This window comes from Oncorhynchus nerka, linkage group LG13 (genome assembly GCF_034236695.1).
Source record: "Oncorhynchus nerka isolate Pitt River linkage group LG13, Oner_Uvic_2.0, whole genome shotgun sequence".
Lineage (NCBI taxonomy): Eukaryota > Metazoa > Chordata > Actinopteri > Salmoniformes > Salmonidae > Oncorhynchus > Oncorhynchus nerka.
Window position 1 is genome coordinate 52,449,421 of NC_088408.1, and position 13,004 is coordinate 52,462,424.

Consider the following 13,004-nt stretch of genomic DNA (forward strand, 5'->3'; position numbering starts at 1 on the left):
CCTAGTAACCGAAAGGTTGCAAAATCAAATCTCTGACCTGACAAGGTCAAAATCTGTCATTCTGCCCCTGAACAAGGCAGTTAACCCACGGTTCCTAGGCAGTCATTGAAAATAAGAATTTGTTCTTCACGGACTTGCCTAGTTAATGGTTAAATAAAAAAAAATAGCTGTAGTACAGTGATTATGTCACCGTTATAGACACAGGGTGAGAGTCAGACAACTATTCTTCCTTATAGATATAGGCTATAAATTAAAATAGTCTGTTCTGGCAAATGTGAACACTCAGCAACCCGTTAGACTCCTTTATAAAACAATTGATAATGAAGTAGGCTAACTGGTGACTGACAAACAGAATCTGCTGCTCAAAACAGGTTAATTTCAAAACAACTTCAAGTCCAATTCATGTACTGCAAGTTTGAACAACAACTTCATAAACAAGATATGGAAATGAAAGGCACAGAACAAAGTTATCAAATGTTAGAACGGTTTAATCATAGTCACAATTCTGCTTCCCCCCCAAAAATGATTATTTTTTCTTCATCTAACATCTGGAAATGTACATAAGGCCACCTGAAAATGTACATGACTTTGACAGTGTGACAAAACTCATATGTTCATATTTATATAATTGACAATATCTTACATTTCTTTCACTTACAAGGTAGTAGCTGTTCCAAAATACAGCCCTCTTCTGTACAAAAATAATTCTGTCATATCCTGTGAAGTTTTCCATGGTAGCAGAGAGGACCAGAAGCAGCCTCATTTTAAGTACAGAGCATTGGTGTTCCTTTAAACTGTCACATGTCAGAAAGACAATATCAACAGGAGATGTTATACAGCTCCGCATACAAAACAAGGCCAACCTTTTTCATAACAGATTAAAAACAAAAACCAAGTCAGATTGTGAAGCCATAAAAATAGTTTTAAAATAACGATTGATCAAATAAAACTGTATACATTATATTTTAGGGGAAAGGAGTGATGAATTTACACACATCAAAATGCACATTTTTGCAATCCCCCCCCCCCCCCAAAAAAGTGTAAAAGACATCCCATTTACAGCATCAACGTTTACAAATGTACAACTGTACAGACGAAATAAAAGCATCACTACCAATTTAGCAAGGCCTGTCAAACATCACAACTATAATTTTTTTTGTCAACTAATAAACTTACACTTAACTGCACATATACTACATGTATTCTACAATTATTCATATGAAGCAAAAAACAAAAGCCAATACTACCAGTATTACAGATGAGTTGTATAGCTTTTTAGACTACCCAAATCACTTGCATATTCAGACTGCAAAAAAAAAAAGAAAAGATTAACAAAATTAAAACCACCTCTATGACAGTCTCACAATCCTATAAACAAGGATCCTTTTCTCAGCTCATCCCCAAATCTATTCTCCGCTTCACACACATGGAATGAGCCACTTAAAAATAATAATAAAGTCTTCCTACTGCTCTGAACTGCAGGTGGTGAGGGTGCCCTCATTAGGCCAAAGCCCCCTACCCAAAAAAGCAACAATTTAATATTTACTCATACACAAAGATGCTATACATTTTTGCTAAGCTACTTCTATGCAAGAGATGAATATTCAGTACATAAAGATACCTTTTCTAGGGCAGTGTTCATCTCAAACTACAAGACCAATAAGATGTCCCACATAACATGATAAAAAAAATTATTCCAAGTTATAAAAACCTGTCACAGCATGCCTATGCTTAACCTGCTCCCATCCCCAAAAGCCCCACTACGGTCATTTCATGTAAATATTACAACCAGGTTAAACTTTCACTATACAACCCGACCTCATGCTTTGCTTCTGAAAAAGAATAAACGTCTTATGTAGCAGTGTCCGGTGTAGCCCCCAAGTAGCTATTGAGTGGGCGGCAAAACATTTTTGTTGTTGTTGTTGCTTAAGACAGTATAGGTGGAGTATAGTGGAATTACTGCCTACGGATGCAACAGCGCATGTTTTCATTTCTCAAAGTACACCGTTTAGTAACGATGCCAGTCATCACCTGGAGCCGACTAATCAAATCAAGCCAACTGCAAGCTGTTCACCAACAGCGCGTTACACCCCGGTCTGCGAAAAAACAGAGGCAACAAAATCGAGACAATCACGAGCAGCCAACTGGATGACACCCCCCTCAAAAATGTCAGTACAGAGCTCTCCAAAGCAAAGTACTTTAGTTGGTCCAATACAGACCAATGGGTGACTAACTCATTGGCACAAAAGACATAGTAACCGGTGGGAAAGATGGGTTTCATAATCTACCCATACTATGCAGTGCTATAAGTAGAAATGGATCCATCAGCTGCTTTTGCATTGGGATCATTGTGTGGTAGTAGAAAGATAATTTTGTATATTATATTTAAACACATGGCTTTTAATTAGAACAGCTGATAGTAAGTATGGGTACAAAAACAATTGGAAAATTGTTTAAAAGGATCACTCAAATTTGGCCTTATAAAGTCACTTGCTGGTGTAATTGTAAGAATTGTACATTTTCAGCAAATGCGGTTCTCCCTTTTTTCCCGCTACAGAGGGATTTACAAAGTAAAAAAACAAAAATTTACAAGATTATATACCAAAAACCAGCCAGTTATATCTATTACATCATAAACAATGGGAGCGGGTTGTGCTTCACCCGCAAGAGATTGCCTGCAAGACAGTCAGTCAGTCTGTCTGCCTGGCCCCAGATGTCACAGCATTTCATAGGTTGAATAATTTTTTAATGGGTAATTCCCCCAAAATGGGGGACACAAAGGGTATGTCAAAGGTCAGCTCTGATGGAGCACCTCTTTATAGAACTAGAAAAAAGGGGGTGGGGGGCTCCTACTCTGCTCTTTAGTCAAGGAACACGAGAGGGAGGATAGGTCTACATGAGGCCGTTGGTGGGCGCGCCAATGGGCCCCAGGTCAGAGCCACTCTTCATGTAGTACTTCTCCAGCTTGGCCAGGATGTGCTTGCCATAGGTATATTTGCGCAGGGTGGCGATGTGGGGTCGGATCTGGGGTAGAGAAGAACAAAGATGAAATCCTTAACATTTATAGTGGTACTGGCCAAATCAGGTTTAAAGACGTGCTTCTTGTTTTGATTTTAAAGAACTAAGCCACCTGCCTCCCACTTAAAATATTATCCTTGAAGGATTCTAAGAGATTAAAAAGTGATTGGACAGCAAAAGTCAATCTCGCCAACAATCCACGTAACAGGACAGACTGTGGATACACATTCTTTTCAATGGAGTACTGTAATGAAGGATCAATGTACATTTGTACGTGAAATTGTAATGTATTAATGGAGCAAATGTTTTGTGTTAGGACTAAACCAACCGATGTGGGACTTTTAGGTCTGTTACAGATTTTAGGGAGGCAAAAGTCACCAGTTACTACACACACACACCAATATATATATAGTTTTGTGGAATATAAAAAAAAAACGTATTGTGCTTAAAGAATCAGACCGGGGCGCAGCCATCAGCTGCTGCCTACTATTCCTAGGGTCCAGCAAAATTAAAGCATTACAATTCAGAGTGTGCCCTCATGCCCCTACTCAAGCAATACCACATATCTACAATACAAAATCCATGTATATGTGCGTGTAGTGCGTATGTATGCATGTGTGTGTTGTTTCAGTTCCCATTGTTACATAAGGTGCATTCTGATTTGTTTATCTAATTGTACTGCTTGAATCAGTTACTTGATGTGGAATAGAGTTACATGTAGTCATGGCTCTGTGTAGTACCGCTCGCCTCCCATTGTCTGTTCTGGACTTGGGGACTGTGAAGAGACCTCGTGACATGTCTTGTGGGGTATGCATGGGTGTCTCGAGTTGTGTGCCAGTAGTGCAGACAGACAACTCAGTGCATTCAACATGTCAATACCTCACAAATTCAAGTAGCAATGAAGTCAATCTCTCCTCCAAATTGAGCCAGGAGAAATTGACATGCATATTATTGTTAGCTCTCTGCATACATGCAAGGGCCAGCCGTGCTGCCCTGTTCTGAGCCAATTGCAATTTTCCTAAGTCCCTTTTTGTGGCACCTGACCACACGACTGAACAGTCGTCCAGGTGCGACAAACTAGGGCCTGCCATGTTAGTTCTATTAAGGTAGAGCAGTGCTTGTATCCATTGTATTCGGTGCATGTGACAAAATTTGATTCGTATCTGGTCAAACATTTTTTTTTTCTACTAAAGTTGACTAAGGGTTGGCAACAGGCTGATTGGTTGGCTTGTTGAGCCAGTAAAGGGGACTTTACTATTCTTAGGTAGCGGAATACCTTTTGCTTCCCTCCAGGCCTGGGAGCACATACTTTCTAGTAGGCTTAAATTTAAAATATGGCAAATAGGAGCGGCAATATCGTCCGCCATTATCCTCAATCATTTTCCATACAAGTTGTCATGGTTGGGCATAGGCCAGCCCACTGGGGAGACAGGCATAGGCAATCAGAATGAGTTCTTCCTCACAAAAGGGCTTTAATACAGACAGAAATACTCAGTTTAAATCAGCTGGCAGGTCTGAGGATCCCCCAGGTGAAGAAGCCGGACGTCGAGGTCCTGGGCTGGCGTGGTTACAAGTGGTCTGCGGTTACGAGGCTGGTTAAATTATCTGGAAACAACTCTGGTGGACATTCCTGCAGTCAAGCTTGCCAATTGCACGCTCGCTTCAAAACAATGTGGCATTGCATCATGTGCCAAAACTGCACATTTAGAGTGGCCTTTCGTCCCCAGCACAAGGTACACCTGTGTAGAGATCATGCTGTTTAACCTTTTACGACTAGGGGGCGATATTAAAATTTTGGGATAAAAAACGTTCCCGTTTTAAACAAGATATTTTGTCACGAAAAGATGCTCGACTATGCATATAATTGACAGCTTTGGATAGAAAACACTGACGTTTCCAAAACTGCAAAGATATTGTCTGTGAGTGCAACAGAACTGATGTTACAGGCAAAACCCAGATAAAAATCCAACCAGGAAGTGCCGCATTTTTTAATTCCGCCTCATGCCAATGACTCCCTTATATGGCTGTGAATGAGCTTACCTTTTCTACGTATTCCCCAAGGTGTCTACAGCATTGCGACGTCTTTTTACGCATTTCTGTTGAAGAATAGCCGTAAGGGACCACATTTAGATATATTCTCGAATGTATATGTTAAAAACACCTTGAGGATTGATTCTAAACAACGTTTGCCATGTTTCTGTCGATATTATGGAGCTAATTTGGAAAAAAGTTTGGCGTTGTAGTGATAGCATTTTCCGGTCGATTTCTCAGCCAAGCATGATGAACAAACGGGAGCTATTTCGCATACAAATATAATATTTTTGGAAAAAAGGAACATTTGCTATCTAACTGGGAGTCTCCTGAGTGAAAACATCCGAAGTTCTTCAAAGGTAAATTATTTAATTATTTAATTTGCAGAGCCTAGCATAGGATTATGCCATGATAAACTTACACAAATGCTTGTCTAGCGTTGGCTGTAACGCATATTTTGAAAATCTGTGATGACAGTGTGATTAACAAAAGGCTAAGCTGTGTCTCAATACATTTCATTTGTGATTTTCATGAATAGGAACATTTTGTAGGGGTATTTATGTCCGCTGCGTTTTAGAAACTTCAGAGTGTTTTCTATCCAAATTTACTAATTATTTGCATATTCTAGCTTTTGGGCCTGAGTAGCAGGTAGTTTACTCTGGGCACTTTTTATCCAAGCTACTCAATACTGCCCCCCAGTCCCAAAGAAGTTAACTTCTTGTGATTAGCAATCCCGGATCCGGGAGCATAATCGTAGCCTCAAAAATTAGCTCAGCTCATGAAACATGGGACCCACACTTTACACGTTGCGTTTATACACAAGCCCAGGACCTCCCCATCGGGCTTATTCACCTGCGGGATCGTCTGAGACCAGCCACCCAGACAGCTGATGAAACTGGGTTTGCACAACTGAAGAATGTTTGACCGTTTGCACGGACAATCTCAGGGAAGCTGATCTGTGTGCTAGTCGTCCTCACCAGGGTCTTGACCTGACTGCAGTTCAGTGTCGTAACAGACTTCAGTGGGAAAATGCTCAACTTCGACGGCCACTGGCACGCTGGAGAAGTGTGCTTGTCACGTCTGAATCTTGGTTTCAAATGTACAGGCAAAGCGGTTGTTGACGTCAACGGTTGTGAACAGAGTGCCCCATGGTGGCGGTGTGGTTGTGTTATGGGCAGGCATAAGTTGTGGACAACAAAAACAATTGCATTTTATGAATGGCAATTTGAATGCACAGAGATACCGTGATAAATCCTAAAGCCCATTGTCGTGCCATTCATCCGCCATTCATTCAGAGCGACAAAGAAGTATGCAGGGTGAATGCCCTGCTCAAGGGCATGTTGAGGCCAAAAACAGGGACACTTTTGCAATCTGTGTGGCACAGTTGTCAACATCCTGGTCCTCAAATGAAACTGTTAAACTTTTCTATTTATGCTATTTTTTATTCCTCCACAAGTTTTGATCCTTTATATTGAGCAGACAGACCAGTTCCCTACCTCCTCCCGCTGCCTCCTCCATTTTTTGGGTAATGCTGTAATCAACTGGTTGTGCTCTTGGATTGACCAGAACTTTCAGTACAATTCTGATAAATTATATTGCAATGTTGGAGTTAAGAACAAAATACCCTTTTCAATCATCTTTCCCATAATTACAGGTATTTTATCAACCAGCACATTCGAGATATGCCATAATATTTGTTGTAATACATGTTCTCTTTTCAGGGAGATGAAATTGAAATTGTAGCCAGCTCTGCAATGCTTGTTTGAAAAAAAATATCCTTTTCATTAATTGTAAATGAGACATGGCAATCTGCACAAAGGATGAGCTTTTAGTAATCTACTTGAGAACCATTTAAGGATCAAGTAAAACTTTTGAATAAGTGAAGCTTTTAGGAGGTCTCAACCCACCCAATTCATATTAATTTTATAGACAGGCACGCTTTATTTTGTCTAGTTTAGCGCCCTAGATTAAAAAAAAAAATTGCTCATATGATTTGAAAAACAAAAAAAATCAGGAGTAAGGCAGCGCCATCAGTGAGCAAACGGAGATATGACTAAGGAGTTATTCAGGGAATTTTTTTCCATAAGTAGACAGGCATTTCCCTCTCCTTTGTTGCAGGATCTTGTCTATTTTTACAAATGTTCTATTAAAATTCATTGTGGAGAGCTTATTTATGATATTGTGATATGAATACCAAGTTCATCTACTTCAACGTCAGCCCATTTTATAGGTAAACTGCAGGGTAATGTAAAAGTTGTATTTTTTAAAGATCCAATACATAATATGGTATACTTATCATAATTAGGTTTTAGTCCAGAGGCCAGAAACGTTATCTAGATCTTCAATGAGACATTGCAGGGATCTAGCTTGCGGACTTAATATGAAACTTGAGTCATCGGGATACACAGACCCCTTTGTTTTTCTGCCTTGGATTTCTAATCTAATGTTATTGGATCTCATTTTAATAGCTAGCATTTTGATGACCATAACAAATAGATAGATATTGACAGCGGACACCCTTGTTGAACTCCTCTTGACAATTCAAAACTCAGAAATAGCCATTTGCTATTTTACACCTGGGGTATCTATGCATTACTTTTACCCATTTTATAAAAGAGAATCACCAAAATGGAAAAAAATCCAGGCATTTATAAATAAAATCCAGTGTTACTTTATCAAATGCCTTTTCAAAATCCACTATAAATACCATTTCTGGCTTCTTAAATGTTTCATGATGTTCTATTATTGCTAGTATTTGTAGTACATTATCTCCAATGTATCGTCCATGTAAAAACAACCTGTGATCAGGATGAACAATACCTGGTAAAACCAGGTAAGTGCAATGCATTTTGCTAGTATTTTTGCATCACCACCTTGAAGTGTAAGGGGCCTCCAGTTTCTTAGATAGCAAGTATAAAGATCCTGTCTATCTGGGTCTTGTTTGAATAATAGTGAAATCAGACCTTCCTGCTGAGTACCTGGCAGACTACCATTTCTATAGGAGTAGTTAAAACAATGAAGCTTTTAGTACATCAAAAGGCTATCAAGCCCAGGGGTTTTTCTAGACTGAAAGGATTTAATAGCCTCAAATCTAATTTGGCCTTCGCACTGATCTCTGTATATATATTTTTTTTTTTTATTATTTGGAAAGAATTCCTTACCGTAATCAGTGAGAGGATGAGAATTCCTTAGCATTCAGTGGGAGAGGATGAGACGGAAAAGAACATCTGCTTAAAATATTTAGCTTCCTCTTTTAAAATATAATTCGGAGAATCATAAATGACTCCATCTTCAGTAATGAGTTCCTGCAAATGATTTGCGTTAGCGTTCCTGTGTTGCAGACGCAGGAAGAATGGAGTGTATTTTTCTCCATATTCCATCCAGCTTGCTTTATTCTTGTAATAGATTACATTCGATCGTTCTTCAATATGTCCCTCAAATGCTTTGTTTTTCCTTTTATTTTGTATCTACCTGTACTATTAGTTTATGTATTTCCCTTGTTAGTCCGGTCTGTCTCTTTAGCCAGAAACAGCCTTATTATTGATGAATATTGAATGACCTCTGGGATACCTTTAAATGTACCTTCAAACAATAAGGGGATTTGCTGAATCTATATTATACTAGAACATTTTTGTTAAATTATTTTCTTATTTTTAACTAAGTTATCCTCCAGTAAGCTTTGCATACATTTCCAATATCCCTGTCCATGTGGAAATTCTATAGGAGTTATGTGAAGGCCAATTAGACGATCTGATCGCATTCGGTCTCCTATTAAAACTTTAAACTCTGATAAAAGAGTGAGAGACAAGAAAGTAGTCAAAACAACTAGCTTGATTAAGTCTCCATGTATAGCTCACTAGGTCAGGGTTTTTTAGTATCCAAATATCCACTATTTCTAATGTGTCCATAATATTTTTTAATTTCCTTAAGGGCAGTGTACGATAGTTTGTAGATTGATTTATTTTAGTCCATTGAGGTACTTAACACTTAGTCTCCCACCATAAGGATTTGATCATTTGTTGTAAAGTTATAAAAAAATTGGTATGGATCATCCTGATTTGGACCATATAGATGGGCCAAATATTTTTTGTCCACTTTCATATTCAAAAAGGTCCACCTTCCTCACAAATAATTCAGATCAACATTTTTGTTAATTAATAATCACACCTTTTGAGTTATTTTGTCCATGACAAAATTATTTCACCACCCCATTCCCTTTTCCATGCAACTTCATCTAAGGGTGTAGAGCGATTTTCCTGTAAACAGTATATGTTATATTCCTTTTAGTAATTTTTTAAATAATCTGCTAAACCATTACAATTATAACTGGCTATACTTATTTCACCCCTTACCATAACTAGATACTATTCTCAGTCTAAATTGACCATAATTAGTGCTTGTAAAAATACTGCCATCAGAGGTATTGACGGTCAAAATTAGCTTTCAAATGTCTGATATTTACAATTCAAGATATAGAATCTAGCAATATTTGTTTTATTCTCTTGCCTGTGAGCCAATGCCACAGATGTTCGAACATTTAGACAAGATATTATGTGTGTAGTAAATCTGAGTAGGTTGAGTGTATGACATTGGATGTGATTTAGTGAGTGTGTGTACGATGTCTGTATAAGAGTAAGACTAATGTGTGATGTCCAAATAAATAACCCTGCCAATTTGCATGGTCGAGTGGCTGTGTGTAACATTTAGTGCATATAGCCTTAATATTCATGATGATAATTGTAATCCATATCAACATCATAGTTGCATCATAATTACCTGTATCATCATCATCATCATCATCATCGAAAAACACATCCCAGCATTTCCATAGCAATTGACGTTTCACATGATCATGAATACAAACGTGTCCCGTACAATGTTATTATTCCCCAATGTCCCTATTCTGATATCTTCCCCTTGCTTGTTGTAAACAAACATGTAGACAGACATAAACCGACAAGAAACATTCAATTACAGAACAGTTCGACTAGAGAGGGCGAGAAGACGAGAGAGCAAAATCAAGTATGTATTTGTAAGTCAGTATGTGTAAGCGAGCATGTAATGGAGTACGTGTGTTCATATCCACTTCATAGTGTTCAGATATTTTTAGTTCCCATACTTTTTTTTTTCGTAACCTGAAGTCCCTGTAGAATTTAGTACAGCCATGGTATTATGGAGCTGTCGATCTATATATATATATATAAAAAAAAAAGAAGAGTATCCACAATGAGAAAGGCACGCTTACCCCTCAACCTCTTGCCTCTGTACAGGATACAGCCTCTAATGAAGTTTGTGCATCTCGTGGAAATTGGTAATTGAGACTGAATTTGGTCCATTTAAGCTCCCTTCCCCTGGTTTTGATCAGCTCCTTTTGTTGGTATTGTTCAAATTTTGAGATGATCGGTCGGGGACCCTTGGTCTTGTTAAGTCTCTAGAGGAAGTTTCAAGGCGGATGCATGAATTCTCTGATCGCGCCCTCTGGATTATTGGATGAGTCCTCAGGAATCCCAGAAAATATGAGATTTTCACACATGTACGACTTTGTATGTCTAGCAGCAACTCCCTCATCACCCTGTTTTCCGTGAGGAGACAATCCATTTTGGAATCGTGAATTTTTTTACCTCGGCTGCGAGTGCCTTGTTCCCTCCTTGGAGCATGAGAATTTCACTCTAGAGTTTAGCAAAACTCCCCCTGCTACCTCCTCACACAACTTTCAGGGTTGCATGGATACCAGCAAGAGCACTAGCCTCTACTTCAACAGTAAGTAAATTGTCTGTCGATTCATCTCTTTTTTGTTTGATTCTTTTGCGAGGTAGCCGGATCTTTCAATGATGGAGTAGGTTGTTCCTCCAGAGCGTAAAGCTGTTGATACTCATCAATTTCCCTCAGGATGTCCTTAGTATCCAGGTTGGCTCTTTACTGCAACCAGTTGTTTTTCAAAAGGTAACGCGTCTTTCCCACGATGACAACCGGTGTCTTTGTAGTACAGCCACCCAGCACTGTTTGGTTAGCGGTGTTTCCTAGCTGTTAAAAGCTAACATCACGTAAATCCACACACAAAGTTTGGTATTCGTATTTAATGCATAGCAGTTTGTTTTAAATCAAAAATAACAAACCAAGTGTTCTCCAGCATACAGTGTTCAGCTGTGCACTCTGATGACGTGTCCCAGTTCTTCCATGGCCTGCATACTCAGACGTCTAATATTGAGCTTGCTTGGGATGCTCTTGATCGACATGTACGACAGAGTGTTCCAGTTCCCGCCAACATCCAGTAACTTCGCACAGCCATTGAAAAGTGGGATAACATTCCACAGGCCACAATCAACAGCCTGAACAATTCTATGCATAGGAGAGGTCATGCTGCATGAGGCAAATGGTCACATCAGATATCGACTGGTTCTGATCTACGCCCCTTTAATTTAAAAAACGTAAGGTACACTATAAACACAAAAGTATGTGGACACCCCTTAAATTAGTGTATTCTGCCATTTCAGCCACATCTGCTGCCCTACAGGTGTATAAAATCAGGCAGACAGCCATGTTACCTCCATAGACAAACATTGGCCTTACTGAAGAGCACAGTCAAATTTCAACGTGTCACCATCATAGGATGCCACCTTTCCAACAAGTCAGTTAGTAAAATTTCTGCCCTGATCAACTAAGTACTGTTATTGTGAAGTGAAAACGGCTAGGAGCAACAGTTCAGTCGCGAAGTGGTAGGCCACACAAGCCCACAGAACGGGACCATTGGTCCTTGGTTACAACACTCCAAACTGCCTCTGGAAGCAATGTCAGCACAATAACTGGTTTGTTAGGAGCTTCATGAAATTGGGTTTCATCGCCGAACCAAAGCCTAAAATCACCACGTGCAATGACAAGCGGCAGCTGGAGTTGGATAAAGCTCGTCACCATTGAACTCTGGAAACGCGTTCTCTGGAGTAATGAATCAAACATCACCATCTGCCAGTCCGACAGACATCTGGGTTTGGCGGATGCCAGGAGAACGCTACCTGTCCGAATGTAGTGCCAACTGTAAAGTTTGGTGGATGAAGAATAATGGTTTGGGGCAGTTTTTCATGGTACGGGCTAATCCCCTTAGTTCCAGTGAAGGAAAATCTTAACATGAAAGCATACAATAAATGACATTCTAGACAATTCTGTGCTTCCATCTTTGTGGCAACAGTTTGGGGAAGTGTTTTTGAGATTAGTGTCGAAGAACTTGTCTGGCCAGCTCAGAGCTTTGACCTCAACCCCACCACACCTTTGGGATGAATTTGAATGCGAGCCAGGCGTAGTCGCCCAATATCAGAACCAAACTCATTAATGCTTGTGGCTGAATGGAAGCAAGTCCCCACAGCAACGTTCCAAAATCTAGTGGAAAGCTGTCCCAGAAGAGTGGAGGCTGTTACAGCAGCAAGGAGGGGGCAACTCCATATTAATGTCTATGATTTTGGAATTAAATGTTCGACGAGCAGGTGTCCACATACACTACATGACCAAAAGTATCTGTGACCAGATGTAATGTTGAAGTCGGAAGTTTACATGCACCTTAGCCAAATACATTTAAACTCAGTTTCATAATTCCTGACATTTAATCCTAGTAAAGATTCCCAGTCTTGGGTGAGTATCACCACTATTTTAAGATTTATTTAGGCTTTTATTTTTTTCCACAACATTCCCAGTGGGTAAAAAGTTTACATGCACTCAATTAGTATTTGGTAGCATTGCCATTAAATGTATTAACTTGGGGAAAACATTTATGGTAGCCTTTCACAAGCTTCCCACAATAAATTGGGTGAATTTTGGCCCATTCCCTCCTGACAGAGCTGGTGTAACACTCCGGTTTGAAGGCGTCCTTGCTCGCACACGCCTTTTCAGTTCTGCCCACAAATGTTCTATGGGATTGAGGTCAGGGCTTTGTGATGGCCACTCCAATACCTTGACTTTGTTGTCCT

The 13,004-nt window shown here is 39.5% G+C and overlaps 1 protein-coding gene across 13 annotated transcripts in view; it reads right to left on the reverse strand.

The window, feature by feature from the left end:
* Positions 1-467: 467 nt before the first annotated feature.
* The window catches only part of LOC115139683 (pumilio homolog 2-like), a 53,850-nt gene continuing 41,313 nt past the window's right edge, over positions 468-13,004 (reverse strand). For all 13 annotated transcript variants that reach the window (XM_029677326.2, XM_029677324.2, XM_029677319.2 and 10 more), the window contains one exon: positions 468-3,024. In XM_029677326.2, coding sequence (XP_029533186.1) covers positions 2,893-3,024 — 132 coding nt within the window. In that variant the 3' untranslated portion in view covers positions 468-2,892. The remainder of the gene's footprint in view (positions 3,025-13,004) is intronic.